At 44.7% G+C, this 19,338-nt stretch overlaps 1 protein-coding gene across 7 annotated transcripts in view; it reads right to left on the bottom strand.

Annotated features, from left to right (window-relative positions):
* Positions 1-1,462: 1,462 nt before the first annotated feature.
* RPAP1 (RNA polymerase II associated protein 1) overlaps positions 1,463-19,338 on the bottom strand; it is a 53,731-nt gene continuing 35,855 nt past the window's right edge. For 5 of the 7 annotated variants that reach the window (XM_073348699.1, XM_073348703.1, XM_073348702.1 and 2 more), the window contains 11 exons: positions 18,492-18,649; positions 17,339-17,515; positions 13,919-14,120; positions 11,194-11,303; positions 10,161-10,356; positions 8,827-8,976; positions 8,188-8,330; positions 5,408-6,212; positions 3,323-3,499; positions 2,864-2,920; positions 1,463-1,980 (listed from right to left, as the gene is read on the bottom strand). In XM_073348699.1, the coding sequence (XP_073204800.1) occupies positions 1,822-1,980; positions 2,864-2,920; positions 3,323-3,499; positions 5,408-6,212; positions 8,188-8,330; positions 8,827-8,976; positions 10,161-10,356; positions 11,194-11,303; positions 13,919-14,120; positions 17,339-17,515; positions 18,492-18,649 (2,334 nt within the window). In that variant the 3' untranslated portion in view covers positions 1,463-1,821. The remainder of the gene's footprint in view (positions 1,981-2,863; positions 2,921-3,322; positions 3,500-5,407; positions 6,213-8,187; positions 8,331-8,826; positions 8,977-10,160; positions 10,357-11,193; positions 11,304-13,918; positions 14,121-17,338; positions 17,516-18,491; positions 18,650-19,338) is intronic. The other 2 variants (XM_073348701.1, XM_073348704.1) reach the window with 2 other exon arrangements.

The raw sequence follows: 19,338 nt of genomic DNA, 5'->3' as shown, positions 1-19,338 counted from the left end.
CGTTCCAGCAGCTATTCTCTCACATAAACATCACTATTACTGGCTCTTGGAATGGTGAGAGAAGGTCAGTAGAACAAGCAGTGCTTCCCAAAAAGAAGTCATGGTCTTCCAGTACACAACCCTCCACTGTATGTGCACCCCAGATTCAGTACCCAGGTTTCTGAGTACCAGGATTCAAACTCCCCACCTGTAGGCAAGGTAAGCCCCATATACCAGCACAAGGGACTCCAAACCTCTGACTTGAAGAGGAATCCACAGAGCGTTGCTCCATGGCCACCATCATTTCCCATATTGTACGGTATTCTCAATGTATTAAACATCTGCCCATGACAGGGCCACCCAACCCCACGTAAGAGGTTAAATAAAGAGAGGAAATGAGCATCCCCTTCGTTCCAAAAAAGCTACAGAACTATAAATGTTTATTTACAATTTATGAACATTCCAAAACTCCACTTTGCACAGAACAAAGGACTGGAAGGGTTTTGGCAAAGGAGGTTGGAAAAGGAATGTGCGATCACGTTATGTCATTGGCTAACTCAATTATCTAATGGTCAACTAGCAGCCCTTAAATCTTTCTCCATATTTTTCCTGGAAGAGTAGGGGTCTCTTGTCATGGTAACACACAGAAAGTGGAAAAGTTTCATCATAGCTAGCACTTTTAAAAGAAAAAAAAAAGATCAATACTGGCTACTTCTTGCATGTCTGGCTTTATGAGCTATTGATTTTCAGCTGTGAAAGACCTCAGATCAGAAACTGGATAAGAATAGAAAAAGGATTAAAAAAGAAACACTAGCACTGCCCAGACCCTGCTTGAAATAAAAGAAAAGGAAAGTGCTGCAGGAGAATCTGAGATTTTTACCCTTCTGGGGACGTTGGGACTGGGAAGAGAGATGCACAACCTTTCATTTATAGGTCACTAGTTCAAATTCAGTCCAGGCTGGCAACAAGTTACAAAGTCATTACCATCTGACAGCAGATCAGCGGCCTACACAAAATGAGTGAGTTGCCTGCAAGGGAGTGGATTGTTCAGAGCAGAAAGCATGGACTCCAGTGTGACTGCTCATGGTAGTAAGTGCTGTGCCTGGCAGTGGGCTCAGTTATTTTTGTCACTACACTGCTAGCCCCAGTAGCTAAGGTTAAAATACAGGATTAGGACAGGGAGGCTAGTCTCGTAGCCCATTCAAGAGAGCACCATGGAAGGATCTGCGCGGAGCCCGGGTTTCTAGCATAGTTTCCTTAGAGGTTTGACACAGTGCAACTGGGTGGCTTACTGACTGCATGCAGCACTTTCTGAGAGAGACTGCTGGAGAAAAGGACACGTCCACAGAACCAGCTTCTTCCTTCCCTCACATTGCCAGTGTATAGAAAAAACCCTGCAAAGCTCAGGATCCAGAAAAGCGAGGGAGAGGCTAGAATTCAGAAAGTGGGGATGGCCATGGAAATCACATTAAGAAAATCAGACTTCCATCAGAAAGGACTGAACTTTATTTCACTTCATTTAATTTTTAAATCAGTCTGCACTCACATTCCATTACACAGGCATGTTTCCGTCGCACTCTCCAGTCTCAAGCAGCAGGAAGTCCGAGAAAATCCAAAAGGATGTTCCAGCACTAGACACACTTAGGCTATATACAGATCACCCACACCCACAGAAGCCATGTGATGTGCCACAGTGCTGAAAGGATTTATTTGCCTTTCCCTTTGCCAATATGGCAAGGATGCCCAGGCAACATTGCACCCCATGGAGTTCACTTAAATTTTTTCATCAGCTTGTCTAAAATGAGCTTTCCCAGCTCTCAGTCCTTCTGTCGCTGAGATGCTTCACTCTGGGTCTGACATCTGCATGTTCTCCTTGGGCTCTTTCTTGGTCACCATTTGCAGGTACTTCAGTCGAATGGGAGGGAGCTGCTCATAAAGGTCGATACCCATCGGGCTCTCTGGGTTGGGCACTTTGTAGTAGAGAAGGTGCTTTTTCAATACCTAAAGAAAGAAGCAGCCACTAAGTGTGGTGGGAGCAAGTGAGAATCTAAAATTCTACCCACTCACCACAGCTGGAATCCCAGATGTTACTACTACCCCACACCCAACACAAGAGAAAAATCTGTGGGGTGTTAGCTGTCTCTGAGGAAGATTCACTTCCTTCCTCTATGCTCTATTTGCCTGAGGTGACCCCATTTGCATACAACCACCATGCTCACCCCATGTCCTTGCTTTCATCAGCAGTCAGAGAAGGGGTCTGACTGAGAAGCAGGGAGCCCACCTTAGACAATGGGTACTAACAATGCATATATTTATCATTTGCGTAATAAAAAATACAACACCACAAACTGGCATGGTGCTTCATGACAAGTTGGGTTGAGAAGGAAGAGGTTTGGTTTCTTTGAAAAGAGGACTTCTGGGAAGGCAGAAGAACATGTGAACTTATTTTATACTTTTTTTTTTTTTTAAAGTCTAGTTTAGAAGGTTAGCAGAGGAGAGTGGGCCATGAAAATCCATGCTGGTACCCTGCTCATGGCTGAGCTAGAATGGAACCTCCCCCCAGATCTTGAGGTATCCAGATACACTAGTGCTCAAGCCGCTTTCATGGAATGAGAGAACAGGAAACCCATCTCACTCCCAAAAATCATCTATGCCATTCATTCATTTGTAGGGAGGCCAGTATAGTGCTGTCAGAGCTCAGGTTTAGGCATCAGAAGCCAAAATACTGTCACTAAATTTTCACTTGCTCAAGACAGCAGTGACTCATATTTAATCTACCAAGGATGGATAAATGGGGAGTCCAATAGCCAAAGCTGAATCAATGATGATTCAACACCAGTATAATTCTGCTCCGAGTACAACAGCTGGGTACCAAGGAGCCTACCTCATCCACCAACAGCCAGGTCTTCCGCAGCATGCTTTTCCGAGCAGTATCAGCCTCCTGGGAGGAAAACAGAGATGCTCAGCTCAACGCAGCAATGCCTGACGTGTTCATATTTTTCCTTCAGATGGCACAGGACTCCTGAGGGAGTTCTGCCTATTGTTACACTGCATCAGACAGCAATTGGTTCTAGAGCAGAACAGTTGAATATGCAGTAGCGGTGACCCCCACCCCCCTTCTTCCTCCCCAAGTGAGGAAGATTTTGGAGGCAGTTGGGTCAATAGGGTCGCTCTCAAATTGCCACAGCTGAAACTCTACTCTTGCCTCTTGGCATTTCAACTCTCAGGCCTCAGGCATTATATAATGGAGAGGAGCAATCTAGTGCTTAGAGCAAGGGACCAGGAACATGGACTGCACAGCTCCTAGCCCTGTAGCTGAACCCCAAGATAATCCAGGACATACCTGTGTTGTGCTATCCTGAGAGAAAATGAAGCTATTCACATGAGCCACAGCCACAGCATAAAGAACGGGGCACCAGGTATGACGCAGCACACCTGTGACCAGTGTTCGGAAATATTGTCTCAAGAGGTTCAGGTTGTCCTCAGGAGGTGAGGTGTACCGCTCCAGCGGCACAGGAAACTGCAACAAAGCCAAAAAGAGCACCATCACCCTTCCCGAAGGGTTTGTGTCACTGACCGACAGGACAAGCTCCTCTGCAGTGTCCTCAAATACCTCCTCTGCTGACAGACAAAATAGTCACAGATTCCAAGAAGAGAAAGGACCATTGTCATCATCTAGTCTGACCTTGTGTACAAAACAGGCCACAGAACTTCCCCAAAATAATTCCTAGAGCAGATCTTTTAGAAAAACATCCAATCTTGATTTTAAAATTGCCAGGGATGGCGAATCCAGCACAATTCCAGTTGTTTCCATGGTTAATTACCTTCACCGTTAAAAATGTACCCTTTATATCCAGGGTGAATTCATCTAGCTTCAAGTTCTACCTATTGGATCATGTTATACCTTTGTCTGCTACATTGAAGAACATTCTATTGGACACAAAATTTTGGTTGCCTTTCTGCTCGTGGGTAGTGAATGAAACAGTGAGGAGTTGGCAGGTGAAGCACATTCAAGTTATGAAGGAGAGTCACTCTAGTATCACTGCAGCCCGCTAATGTGGCAGTGAGATTAATACATTGATATATGCATCTAACCAGACAGGGGCAAGCAGACAATGGGGCCGAGTCTACATGACCATTGGAAGCTTCACCTTTGCATTTCCTGACTTAACTGTCCACCTTAAAAAAGCATTAACAAAGCTTTTTGACCTAACTTCCTAGGGTTTTCAAAAATATAATTTTCAGCTGATTTTCCTCAAGTATGCAGTGTTAGGAGGATCATCTCTGTTAAATCAATTCCAATTACTTTTCAAATCAAGTAAAGGCAACAGTCCTCACTGACAAAAGGATGTCCGTGCCAAGTTTCAAACTTCAGTCTTTGTTGTAGCAACAGTGTAACTGGAATTTTTCCCCTTGTTTAAAGTATTTTTTCCACCAATCTCCTATTTCTTAAAAAAAGGAGGGATTTTGTTCAAATGTTCCAAAACAAAATTAATTTTGAGCAGTGACAAAGCATGGAAAATATCAACCTAAATATTTAGTGTTCCATAAATGTATGAGCGTGTGAAAATGAGGGATAAAAATTGAAATTTTTCTGTAACCTTCGCTAGTCAGAAGCCCCTGTATTCCATGGTTTTGTGACTGTGGAATCCACACCACACCATAGCATTATGCTCCAGAATTAAAGCCTCCATTTAAAATGGATGACAACTTAAATGCCAGCATGTTACTATTACGCTCCTAATCATTTTATTAAAAGTACCAGCGAATGTGCTCAGCCCACAATCCTAACACCTTTCCAGCTCCTCCCCATTGCTGTAAGCCCCAAACAATCCTTACCTAGTGGCTAGAATCTCCAGTGGCCCTCAATAAACTTAATCATAGAAGCGGAGTTGTCACGTAATATACCAAAGATATGGGGAGAGTGTAAAATACACTGAAATTAATACAGCTTGTACTGTATTAATTAATACAACCTTCTATGCAGGATGTATTATTCAGTTTCCCACTGAATTCAGTAAACACCTCTGATTTGGTTATTTAACTGAAGCTGCTGCAGAATTTCCAACACTCCAGCAACAGAGTGCCACAGAATCCAGGAACTGCCCCTCCACCATCTCCTCCCACCTTGAGGTTAGGTTCAGTTTGCAGAGAGTACCAAGGACCTTGACTACAGCAGGCATTACCGGCAACTGCTACAATAGCCCTGAACTGAAGGAATATCTCCTATGTCAGTCCGTGTGACATTTTATGTTCGACATATTGGATTTCTTCAGCAGGAATAAAGAACTTGCCAACAAGAATGTATAACTGCCACACAGGAAAGAGACAGCTAGAATGCCCACTGCAGAAAGGGAAGAATAATGATGGTGACAATATCCCAGTTTGGGGAATAAAGTGACTGCCGAGTAGTGTGCCTAGAGGTTACCTGTTTGAGTGGCACTCCCAGGGCTCTCAAGGTGCTCACATGCTCCCCGAAAACTGCCAGCCGCAGCTGAACGCTGAACCGCCTCTGTAAAGGGAGGAGAACAAAGACTCCAAAAAGGGGGTCACCGAAGGAGACGCCTTCAAACTGCTCCAGGACACTTATATAGAGGTCATGGAATGATGCCAAGCCAGGCAGAGGAGCATCCAATTCCAGGGAGTCCAGGACCTTGGGTTGGCAATAGAGAGCGAGAAGGGCAGCTGTGTAGCAATAAACAGGTCCTTCCCGGAACAGGTCGCCACCTGTGAGGAACACACACATAAGCCGTGCCAGTTTGGCAGCAGCTGAGATGTTCTGAAGTACTCTGGCACGCCACGTTTCCAGGAGCAGGACCCACTGCAGATTCCGGGTCACAGTGTTCACTAGATCAGGTGGAAGAGAGTTCAGTACAGCCCCCCGTGTCTCTGCACCGGTCACTTTGTTATAGAGGCTGATAAGAGGAAAGAACGGCCAGTCAGAAGGTAGGATGGGCCCTTTGACTTCAGGAAGCAGCAATGATTGCACGAGGTAAGTCCGTCGTTGGTAGGCTACCTGGGAACGGGCAAGAGCAGGCTCCAAATGAACAAACAGAGAGAGATAACAGGCCCGAATGAAAGGGAGATGCTGGTATGATTCTCCCAGCAACACACCGCGGCGGGGTTTAGGGAAACCTGCTGCCACTAAGCCAGGCTGTGCCAGCTTTGTGCTTGTGCCCAGATGTAGGATATCGGAGAAATCGGCCGCTTCTGGCCCTCCAGTTTTCCCTTCTCTGTAAAATAAAGACAAACATAACAAATATTGGTACAGGAGTACTTGTGGCACCTTAGCGACTAACAAATTTATTAGAGCATAAGCTTTCGTTGGCTACAAGCTTATGCTCTAATACATTTGTTAGTCTCTAAGGTGCCACAAGTACTCCTGTTCTTTTTGCAGATACAGACTAACACGGCTGCTACTCTGAAACCAAATATTGGTACTTAACCCCTGCCCGTGCACACACAAAATCAAACTGTGCGCCTCTATATTTCCTTTCCAACGTCAGGAACAATGAGTACCCAGCATCACTGAACCCATCTATGGCTCCCAGCTAGAATGACATGACGCCTCTAGCATCCCAGATGCCACTGGCAGGTCGCTGCTGTGAGGAAGATCACACGCCCTCAGCTGGCAAGAGCACAACCCATTGCCATAAAGAAACATACACACCGGTAGAGTTCTTGCTACTCTTAAAGGAAGCAATGATCTTTGGAAACTTGCAGTGCCGGATGAAGTGCCAGCAGGTGTTATCTATGTAGGTAGATAACACGCTTGGCTACGCAGTGCTGTCAGGGCACTGATGTGAGAAAAAACACACTGCAGGAGCCCCATTTGCATTGACAGGGCAATACTCACTCTGCTGGTTTTGCAGCTGGCTTTGATAAGGGATTGAGAGAGAGATGTGCTCTTGTGCTTAGACTAGAGGACAGAAAAATCAAACCCACCAAGACCTAATCTCAGCTCAGTCACTGACTCCAACTACAGCTTCCTTAAACGTTCGATGGAGACTACTGGGAAGGCTGTTGTGGAGGATTAGACAGTGTTTGTAAAGCACTTTGAACACGAAAAGAACTGGAGAAGTCCAAAGTATTTTTATGGTGGGTTCATCCAGCCTCTTCCAGGGATGTACCATTGCTCCATGGCAAGCTACAAGGAGACACTCAGAAGCAATACAAGACCCAACTATCCCCATTGCCAAACACTGAAAGCCTCACATCTATAATGCTCAGTCTCCACTAGTTTGAAGTAGAAAATATCTGTGGTTACCTCTTAAACCTTCAGCTTTACAATACTGGAGCAAATTGTGCAGGTAGCTAAACATTAACGGTGAAAGGGAGATTTAAAGAGGTCTTCCAATAGGGGGCAGAGAACAGAAGTGGGCAAGATTTCCATCTGCTTCACAGATCTCACCGAATCTTGACTCGGCATTGGTACCTCGTTGCTGTCAGGAAGGTGAGACCAGTAGATGGGGATGGAAGGACACCTGCCACTAACAGGAGGGGAAAAGCAAACCATCATGTCTCTCTCATTACCAGTGTGCTGGAGAGAAACCTGAAGGTCATGCCTCCAGCCTTCACCAGGAGGTCATGTTGCAGGGGAATGCACTATGGTGTCTGTTTTCACTCAGGCCATACATGTCTACACTGCAGTTAGACACCCGTTGCTGCTCCCTGCCGGCTGACTGGGGATCCTGGGGCTCAGGCTAAGGGGCTGTTTAGCTATGGGGTAGACGTCTGGGCTTGGGCTGTAGCCCAAGCTCTGGGACCTTCCCACCTAGAGCAGGGGCGGCTCTACCAATTTTGCCGCCCTAAGCAGTCACTGCCGAATTGCCACCGCCGCAAGCAGCCACAGTGGGAAGAGCTGCCACCGAATTGCCGCAGCGGGACATGGTCTGTCCCCCCATTCTAAATGCCGCCCCAAGCACCAGACTGCTGGAAAGCTGGTGCCTGGAGCCGGCCCTGACCTAGAGGTTGGGTGCTAGCCCAAGCCTGAATATGTACACTGCAATTCAACAGCCCCTTAGCCAGAGTCAGCTGGCACGGGCTGTGGGTTTTTAATTGCAGTGTAGTCACACCCATAAAGGCTGAAAATCGTAACTACGATCTAATGTAAAAATCCATTTTTTCCTTTCTTTTCCAAGAGATTTCCCATATCCCAAACTACAGGCAAGGAATGAGCTTCTTAAGGGAAAAAAATGCAAAGCTTACGGAATGAATTCCGGATTAAAGGCGAGACCCAAAAGGAGCTCATGAGCCAGATGCTCACTCCCTGGCAACAGACGGCTTAACAATGCCATGGCAACACAGTGATGAAGCGAGGCATGCTGGGCGTAATCCGGACAAGTGCCTGCCTGCACAGGAAACAAAAACCCAACAGATGAGAACATTGCAGCATGTCTCAAGGAGGCAGTTACAATGAGTCAGAGGGGCAGTTAGCTGGCCTGGGGGCATCACTGGACCAGAGGCATATTAGATGTTGAGTCAGAGCACAGGAACAGCCAATTTTCATATGGAGATAGTTTTCCTTCCTTTTTTGTCCTAAATCTTTAGGTAGCGTTTCTGTACATTAATAAAACAGCCTCTGTGTTCAGGTCCAGAAGCAGCTGTCTTTCAATAGTGGGTGAAAGGATTCCTGTAGTTACAGCCTGCAAAGTGATTTGGGATTGAAGGCTCTGTATAAGAAATAGGAAAATTATGATAGTTTTGGTAGTAGGTGAGTTGGGCAGTCAGACAAGACAAAGACCAGCTGATTCAAGAATCATTTGCCTGCCTGGTATGTCAGCTGGTAAGGGAGCCATGGCTGAGGCTAGCTGTCGGGGTAAGAATGATTGAGGTGCTGGGGGTTACCATTTTCTGAGCCAATGCTAGCACAAAGTACTGAAGATGGTATTCATGCCGCAGGATCCAGGCAGATGAAGGGGTTATGGAGGGAGGTCTGGTGGGCCAGCTCTGGAGCAGGTAGTCCTTCAGACCTTTGAAGTCTAGCACAGAGGTATACTGTAGAACCAGAAATGGAGGCAAATACCATTAACAACAACCCACTCAGGGAGAGAATACTCTCCCGTGTCACCTCATCCCCTACAGAGGCTTCTTCAGACAAGAGTATTCATATGCACTCAGATGATGTGATGAAACCTCCCTCCTCTCCACTGCAGTGAGAGGCTCTACGTCAGAGATTCCCAGTCTTTTGATTTCTTTACCTTGCATACATGCAATCACAACCAGGCCTCCTAGTGTGAACACCAGAATCATCTGTACCAGATCCCACAGTGCTTCAAAAGGTGGCACATGGGGAAAATCAGCACAATGGTTTACGTGGCTTCTGTTATATGAGGAGGATGCAGCTGCCCAGCTCCAAGCAAAGTCACTTTAGCAGAAGACCAGAAAGCAGATTTGAGGAGGGCCTGTATCAGTCATTTTCTCTCCAGCAAAGTACAAAGGGGTTTCTGTCATTGCCTGCTTACATGCATTTGAATTTACTCACTGCCACTATCTTTTCATTCACAGAAATCAGAGTCAGAAGAAACCTATTAGATCACATAGTTCATCCACAGGGAGCTAATACAGAGTAAATCTCAACACAATATATTCTCCAGTGCTTTAGTCTACTTAGATGTCTCTGGCCATGCACTTCTGCTTCTTTAAGGAGATTATTCCATAATGTAGTCGCTTAGCTGGCAGAAAGGTTTTCTTGATACCCATCCTTAGCGTTTCTTTGTTTAATTTCTTCCCATTACTCCAGTTTTATCTCCTTTGACAACCCAAAAGAATTAATCTCTACTCCTACTCCATGGTATTTAGATTTTTCAAATGTTCAGGTATATCCCGCACCTTAGCCATCACTTAGCTGAACTATAAATATTTATCTGTTCTGATCTTTTCCTATAAATCAATCCTTTGAGCACTTTGATCATTTTTTCGCTGAGTTATTTCCAGAATCTCTAAGCCCTTCGGGTACCAAGGATCCCACGACTGAACGCGGTATTTGAGGTGTCGTCTCACAGGATCTGAATAGAGAGGGGACTCCTCGCCAGTTGCTACTTTGTTTTCTCTTCAGCAAAACGAAACTATTGTTCAGCATAAGTTACCCAACACTATTACCCTTGAATCATGTCTGCAGTTCCTACCCCCTTGCTGGGCTATCACTCATGCAGCATTCATAGCCAGAAGCCAACACTCACCTTGCTGACCAGCCCTTTGTGGATATGGGTGACGTTGTTGATGAGGAAGAGGAGGGCAGTGAGGAAGGGGAAGGGTGACTTGGAACCAGCTAAACTCATCAGGGGTTTCCCTCCAGTGCAACTCAAAGATACAATGCTGGGGAGAGACTCTGGTGCTGGGGAACAGGACAGGGGATTGCATAGAGCAGAGCATGGCCTGTGTGAAGAGAGACATGCAGATCAGATCATGGGCACTCATTTCACTGAGAGCTTTGGTAGTAAGTTGCAGATAGAATCCCACATCTCAGAAACACCCATACAATAAACTGTAGCCAAATGGAATATCCCAGGGATTGCATGCATGTACAATACCTAGCAATATTGGGCCCTAACTGGAGCTGTTAGGCAGTACTTCAATACCAAATAATGTAACATGCTGGTTCTAATGGATTCCAATCTTATGTTGAACTCTTCAGAGAGTCCAGGAACAAAGAGCACAAAACCCGATATCTGATGTTGTGCATTCAGAACTACTGGGCCATAGATACCCAAACAGACTAACATTTTTCCATAGGTAAGCGTGACCCAGATTGTCAAAGAAAATCCTACCCACAAAGACTGAGGAAGCCAGCCCTACGTAAAAAACAGGAATTGGAAAACATGCTGGATTTTTCTGAGTGCCTCCTCACACATCTCTGGTGTGTGGGAAGTGAGCACTTCAGCATTCTCTTGTCCCTTTAAAATAAATCTTCACCTGTAGAATTTGGTTTAAGAAGGCTGTTTGCACATCACCCACCTTCCAAACTAATGGATCACAAGGGCACACTCATGACACAGAATTGCTAAGCTCCGCACTTTCAGCAGAGTAGGACTTTGTAATGCTCTTAAAACTATACTTTTCACATATTCGAGGCACATGCTAGGGGGTTTCTTTATTTTTTTAAGAAACGTTCTCAGTCACACAACTGCACCTCTCCCTGCTCAAACAGGTCAGAAATGGGACTGCACCTGACTTGTCAAGCTGCAGCTGCAGTCTGGCTTGGAGTGGTTTTACCTGAGCAGATCCCACATGCTGTGCATGGCAGGCTGGCTAAGGAGAGGCAGCAGCACCTCAGACGTCAAACGCTCCACTTCCTCCAGGCAATCAATTGGATTTAGTGATGGCTGCAGAAATCATTGAAAAAAGGGGCATGTCTGAAGACATTCAAATGAAGTGAACAAACTATTCTTGGGGAAGAGACAGCTAGATTTATCTCCCTTCCCCCCGCCCCCTTTTGTTTAAAATAGCTCTTTGCCCTATACACACAGATTTTTGCTTAGCGATAATACCATGGGTTACAGTAAGTTGCTACAGGTAGATAAGCCTCCCACTACACCAATGAGAGACCCCAGTGTGCTAACCTTTCCATTAAATACACTTATACAAAACTATGTTGTCTGTTGCAGGACTGAAGGACTACAATTACAACACAAGATCTAATGTAACTGCCCTGTTATTTAAAGGTGGGTAGTTTAGTGCAGTGTTATCAAAGACTTCAGGAGAATCAGCAGCACACAAGGAGATCAGTTTAGCCTCGGAGACTGAATAGTTCCCAGTATGGCCAAACATCATCCTAGATGAGCAATGCACATGATAGCATTTTACACTCCCAACGCAGAGCCTTTAGGGGACCTTTCCATTTCTCCTGCCCTCAATAAAGAACACTTGAGATGAAAGAAGCATTGCAGAGAATTTTGCATCTCCTTCACCTCACCAGAATGTAGTCACCCCACAAAGAACAAACTAAATCCCTCTCCAGAAAGAGACTTAGCTGATTATTCAGTGAAGCGGAGATGCACACCTCAGTTCTGCGCCTTCTAATGGGCACGGCATAAGGAAGCCATGATAGTCACCACTGTATGATTATTACTGTGACAGATATGACAATATCCTGCAATATCCCAGACAAACCTTATGGATTTAAGTATTTGAAGAGTCCATTGTATTAAAAATGCAAATATTTCTGTACTATTGTGGACTATATAGAACTTCTTATGGAGGAACACAGGATTCATGCAATTTCTGGGAAGTACTGGGGACTTCAAAGGACTTTTGGGGACAATATGCATGAAGTGGATTGCCTAGAAAACACCTGGGGTCAAGGGAATGCAAATGACCCACCTCAAAATCCATCCTTTTGAAGCTGCACCTTGAGCAGAAAACCATTGTTTAGTTGATTACCTATTCACGGTCTCTTCAAAGGCCCAAACCAGATAACTGAGTAACTCTCAGAGTCATGAGGGTTCTTCTTCTGAGCAAAGAACCTTACGAACCTGAAGCTACAGGAAAACTCCTGTGCAGGGGTTTGAAGCTCTGCTGATCTGTCAGAGGCCTTGTTGTTGGAGTGATCTCCGGTAAGCTTATTAGCATGCGTATAGGTTCTTTTATTGTTTTCTGTATATTTTCTCTGTAATGCTTTTACCTTAAGAGTAAAATGTGCTTGCTTATAAAGATCTGTGTGGTAACTGATAACTGGCAATTACGCTGTCTACTGTCTCTAAAGAGAAGGCAAAAGAAGTCTGCATAAGCAGCCTGTCTTTTGTGGGGGATATCAGTATAGTCAGGGGACTGCGCAGTCTGGAAATACCCTGGTCAGAAAGGAGAAAGAGAAATGTCTCCCTCCAAGAGAGGCACTGTCTGGTGCCCTTGCTACACCACAGAGGGGGAAAGTAAAGGTGCAACTGCCGTGAACTGTGACAACAACAGAGACAGATTTTCATACCTGCCAATTAATGTTTTGCATTTTTTTTCATGTCATCTAACCACAAGAACATTATTGGGGATAAGTAATCTTTGTACTGGCAGGGTCTTACACACAATTTCCTTTATTCTTAAAGGGGAAAAAAACATTCTAGAATTAGAATTCAAGATTCTAAAAAAAATAAAAATGATTTCTAAATATCCCAGGAGGACTGGATGGCATAAATGTCTGCCAATGAGTGTTAGAGACGTCAAACACTAATGCCACCAGTTCAGAGCCACCCCCAAGTTTGTAGTGACTGACAGTCATTAGCATCTTTTGGCTATTTGGTGGCCTATTTGAAGTGAGCTGGAGGTCTCCATCCACTTCCTAGCAGACAAGTCTCCACACCACTTGAACTGGCACTACAGTGCACATGTTTTGGGCACTCTCAGAGGGGGCAGCAAAGACTGACTGGCCAGAGATACCAAATTATCCCACACTCTTAAGGGATATTTCTTCCAGGTCAGGGCTGAGACCTTTTGGTGGGGCAGTGCACAGGATGCTTACACTGTGGCTGCCTGTCTGATACTTTTTCTGTGAGTAAATGCAAGATGTCAGGCTGATGTATTTTGAGGCTTGACACATTTCAGAAAATTCACTTTAAAGATGGTCATGTACCATGCCAATTATTGGGTTCCTCTCCCTGTCATTACAGAACTTTACCTCAAATGCCCTTTGGGCAGCAAATACACTCATCTTCATTGTTCCTATACTCCAAATACTGATGGGATGACACTCAGTCACAGGGAAAACAGGATTGTGGGCACTGCTGAATGTGAAGGACACTGACAGTTCAGCCAATGGTCGCCTGCAGTTTAAAGGCTGTCCAGCCTGGATTTAAGGACTGGCGATCAATGTATAGTCTTCAACTTACTGTCAGCTACATTTCCTTCTGACTTGCTCTTGTTTCAAGCCTTGCTTGGAATTCAGGAGTTAGGAAGAAAACACACAAGCAGGTGACATGGAAGGATGTCCTGGTTCTTTAACAGGCCTTACCTGTTGGCTGCAAACACTGTAGTAAACCCCCAAGTAGATGATGTATGTTGTTGTAAGAGGCTGGAGAGCTTGCCAGGTTTCCAGCCGGGATATCTCCTGGACAGACCTCCTCAGACTGGTCTCCAGGAAGGGTCTCAGGCCTGACACCTGATTCCAGGTGACTGGTGGAGGAGGAATCTGCTCTCCATCCCCTGGACCACTGCTGCAACGTAACAGAAGAATGATATGGCAAAGGGGAATTTCTCAACAAGAATCTTATCCATGAATCATCACAGCTAAAAATACTTTCCAGCAATGTGCAGTCTTAAAGACTGGCAGACACTAGGGCAAGGTACTGGCTCAGAGCCACCACAAACCTGCCCAATCTGCCTCATGGACGTACATAGTGCCAACATTATGTGCGTCTGTCCCTTTACTAGCAGCTTTTTAACTGCTAGTGCGCCTTGAGCAGATGCCGTCGTCGAATGATCTGTAACAACTTCAGATCTCTCTTAAGGGGCTCCAACTAATTCAGAACGTACCAGTATGTGTTGATATTCTCACCTGATCCTACTGCCCCTACCTGCATTCCCTTCTACTTATCTACTTTAAATTTATCTGCCATGCTGACCCAATCGCCCAATTTGGGTAGCTTACTCTGGAGCTCCTTGCTCTCTTCCAACCAACCATCTTCAGGAAATTCTAGTGCTTCGCTGTCTACTCCTCCTCTACAGCAGTAATAAATATTAAGACACTGGACTCAATATTGATTCCCTGGGGGAACCCATTATTAATTTTTTTCCCACTATGAGATTTAGCTATTTACTCCCACTCATCCTCATAGAAATAAGGGGGAGACAGACAGACAGTAATAGTCTGATATTCAGTAAAAATAAGGGAGAGCTGTGGTAAATACACACAGAAGAATGACAGAATGCATTGCTAGCTCATGGAACAATCCTCACTGCAAAAAACTGGGCTGGGAAGGAGGGAGATGAGTAGCAGCAGTGAGGAATGTAGTAAAAGGTTTAGCTCATTCCCCCTGAGGAATTTTGATATGGTCTTAAAGTGAGGTGTTTTATACCTATGGAATTTGCAAACAAGAATACTCATGTCATTGTCAAGTTAAAATTCATATATCTTTTTCTCACATCTCTCTGTCACTCAGAAATTCTGAAAGGTGAAGGAATTTCTAAAATCTAATTTGCTTTCCACCATTCACTTTCTGCACCTCACTCAGTCTGGACCAGCGATTCTCAACCTGCTTCTCACGGGCTGCTTGTGGTCCAATCAGCAAGGAGCTGCGGCCCATGTGACATCCTCAGGGCCACAGAAGTAGCATTGGATGCAGCCCACAATGGTAAATAGGTTGAGAACCACTGGTTTGGACAATGAAATGAGGCAGGTCAGTTTCACTTTGTTACTGCTCATCAAGTGCCTGGTTCCACATACACTAATGCAAGCTGTTGCAGCTGAATCTCCAACCCTTACAGGGAGCAATCAAAGGGAATCCAAAAGAGGCATAAAAACTTGCTTTTCATTAAAAATAAAACCACCATGGAATAGGTTTATTTGAGTGGCATTTTATGGAGGACCAAAGACTGCTTTATTAATGATGCCCATTTCCTTTCACCGGTCCTCAGGTGTTACTTTTTAAACTACAGCTGACCAGCACCACCATGAGAATTCACTTAAGAACATAACAGCCATACTGGGTCAGACCAAAGGTCCATCTAGCCCAGTATCCTGTTTTCCCACAGTGGCCAATGCCAGGGGTCCCAGAGGGAATGAACAGAACAGGTAATCATCAAGTGTTCCAGCCCCTGTTGCCCATTCCCAGCTTCTGGCAAACAGAGGCTAGGGACACCATCCCTGATCATCCTGGCTAATAGCCATTGATGGACCTATCCTCCATGAATTTATCTAGTTCTTTTTTGAACTCTGTTATAGTCTTGGCCTTCACAACATCCTCTAGCAAAGAGTTCCAGAGGTTGACTGTGTGTTGTGTGAAGAAATACTTCCTTTTGTTTGTTTTAAACCTGCTGCCTATTAATTTCATTTGGTGCCCCCTATTTCCAGTGTTATGAGGAGGAGTAAATAACACTTCCTTATTTACTTTCTCCACACCAGTCATGGTTTTATAGACCTCTATCATATTCCCTGCTTAGTCATGTATTTTCCAAGGTGAAAAGTCCCAATTTTATTAATCTCTCCTCATACAGCAGCCAATCCATACCCCTAATCATTTTTGTTACCTTTTTCTGAACCTTTTCCAATTCCAATACATCTTTTTTGAGATGGGGCGACCACATCTGCACACAGTATTCAAGATGTTGGCGTACCATTGATTTATATAGAGGCAATGTGATATTTTTTTCCTTATTATCTATCTCTTTCTTAATGACTCCCAACATTGTTAGCTTTTTTGACTGCTGCTACACATTGAGTGGATGTTTTCACAGAACAATCTACAATGACTCCAAGATCTCTTTCTTAAGTGATAATAGCTAATTTAGACCCCATCATTTTATATGGATAGTTGGGATTATGTTTTCCGATGTGCATTACTTTGCATTTATCAACATTGAATTTCATCTGCCATTTTGTTGGCCAGTCACCCAGTTTTGAGAGATCCTTTTGTAGCTCTTCGCAGTCTGCCTGGAATTTAACTATCTTGAGTAATTTTGTATCATCTGCAAATTTTGCCACCTCACCGTTTACCCCTTTTTTCCAGATCATTTATGAATATGTTGAATAGGACTGCTCCCAGTACAGATCCCTGGGGGACACCACTATTTACCTCTCTCCATTGTGAAAACTGACCATTTATTCCTACCCTTTGTTTCTTATCTTTTAACCACTCCTGCACAGGTGACCTTCAGGATGCATGAGCAACACTCTCACCAGTGGAGTGATGGGAGGACAACAGCCAGGTCCTCAATGGGAGAAACTAGTGTTCCTGGGAAAGTGCTTCAATGATGCACCTTTTAAATTCAATTGACCACAACTTTCATTACACAGAAGTACCAGGTACAGGATAGATCAACTCTGACTCTAATCTCCACGTATATCCCCATCTCTAGTCACTGTCTTGTTCCCCCTTATGTCACACCCAATGCACTAGATAACTACTTCAGCTACTTTCAAAACACGTGTCCTTTTGCAGAATTTCTACAAAACCCAGGAACATCTTTGGGACAGGGATCCTGCTTTCTTCTATGTATTACACACTGTTGAGCACACTGATGGTACCTCTGGAAAACAGGACACTATCACATAGTTTAGGCTCCAAACATGACCTATCTAAAGTGAAGGTTAAACAAAATGGGAGGGTAGGCCATTCTACATTCATGCTTCTGCGCAGCTACTGCAAACAATGCCCTGGAGAGAACTAGACAGTGTTCTTTTAAAACCACAGCTGACAGAAAGTGACAGGCCTACCTGCTAAGCCGGGCCTGCAGCTCTGCCGTGCAGCCAGCTGTTTGAGTCACGTGGGTCAGCAGGGTGACCACAGCTGTAGCTCGCTGGATGGAAAGTGGAAATGTGGGGTTTTCCTGGCAATCACTTAGCAAGTGGTGCAGGGACTGGAGAATCTTCACCAACACGGGGTAGAGATCCCTGCAGTTTGTGATGGGGGTGGGGTGGGGAGGATGAGTAAAAAAACAAAACCAGGAGAATGTCATTCCAAGCTCAGCAAAAAGGGAATGTTCAATTAGTGCAAAGTTCTTCCTGATAGATAGGGCACTGCCCTAGCATAACCAAGTATTTATACCACACTCACTGCTCTAACATTCAATCACCTGCCCAGAGTAACATATGTACAGACATGCAGCTTTAAGGAATCCTCTTCGGTTTCTCTCCCAACTACTCCTTGGCATTAAGATTTTTTTTTAAAGATAATCCTAAACGTCCTGATCTTAGTCAGCGGGTTTGGAGTATTGGGGGATGGATATTGTGGAAGCACTATTATGAAGCGACAAGTCTCTCGCCTGAAGACAGTGAAATTTCCCATCACCCTAATCTCTTCTGAAAGGGAGCTCGACAGCCAAAGCCCTGCCCCTGAAAAAGCTCTGTCCTCCCCTCCTACGAACCGCATTCCTCTGGGAAAGAAGTCTGTGGTTGCAGGATAGCACAGTTATCAGAAGAAGATTGTAGCCTGGACCCAGCCCACTAACATTTAGCCTGTGTCATTTAGCAGGCATGCTGCTGCTTGTTGGACCATTCAGAGCTTTCTTACAGATGTCGGGTTCATTCCTAGGTGTGTTGCAACAACTGAGCCTGGAGGTCATGAATGCATAGACCACCCATGTTATATGAAAGAGCTGAATCCAGTCGCGAACTGCTGGGAGAGTGGGAATTTCTTGTTGTGTGGAGAAGGAGCAGCACGATGCTGGTGCTAATGCTCATTTAAACGAGGGAGATCATGAAAGGACAGAAGAAGTTGAGATCACAACATAGAAATCAATGGAAGCTAGGTTTTACAGCACCCTGGGGAGGCTCCACAGATCCCTGCAATTACCTGCCCCGGAACAGGCAGCTCATTCTCTTCATTACACAGACACTGAGTCCCCATTTCTCCAGGTTTGGGCCATACCTGTACAGATCACAGGACTGACCATAGCCAGCAGCCACAGCCCACAGCCGGAAAGCCTCAGTGCTCAGCCTTATGGCTTCCTCCCTGCAGAGAGGCAGGTCCTGAGGATCTTCAGCTATAAACCGACTCAGCCGACTCTTCAGCTCAAATTTATTAAGCTGGAAAGAATAAGCAGACAAATAAAGAAGTAAGATGTGTGTCTTCTTTGGGCCTTCTCACTAAAGCCTCATGCAGCTGCAGCCTCCATTCATAGATTCAAAGGCCAGAAGGGACTATTGTGATCATCTAGTCTGATGTCCCCTATAACACAAGTCACAGAACTTCCCCAAAATAATTCTGAGAACGACCTTTTCAAAAAACATCCAATCTTGATTTAAAAGTTACTGGTGATAGGGAATCTACCAAGACTCTCTGTTCCAATGGTTAATTACCCTCACCGTTAAAAATGAATGCCATATTACCAGTCTGAATTTGTCTAGCTTCAACTTCCAGCCACAGGACCATGTTATACCTTTCACTGCTTGATTGAAAAGCCCATTATCAAATATTTGTTCCCCACCTACATACTTACAGACTGTAATCAAATTACCCATTAATCTTCTCTTTAAGCTAAATAGATCCAATTTCTGAGTCTGTCACTATAAGGCATGTTTTCTAATCCTTTGATCATTCTCATGGCCCTTCTGTACCCTCTCTAATTTATCATCAACATCTTCCTTGAATTGTGGGCACCAGAACTGGACACAGTATTCGAGCAGCAGATGCACTGGTGCCAAATATAAAGGTAAAATAACCTCTCCGCTCTTACTCGATTCACTCGTTTAAGTATCCAAGGACTGCATTAATC

The sequence above is a fragment of the Lepidochelys kempii genome, chromosome 6 (genome assembly GCF_965140285.1).
Source record: "Lepidochelys kempii isolate rLepKem1 chromosome 6, rLepKem1.hap1, whole genome shotgun sequence".
Taxonomy (NCBI): Eukaryota; Metazoa; Chordata; order Testudines; family Cheloniidae; genus Lepidochelys; species Lepidochelys kempii.
Note: the sequence above shows the minus strand (reverse complement) of the source record. Positions and strands in the feature narration are given on the sequence as shown.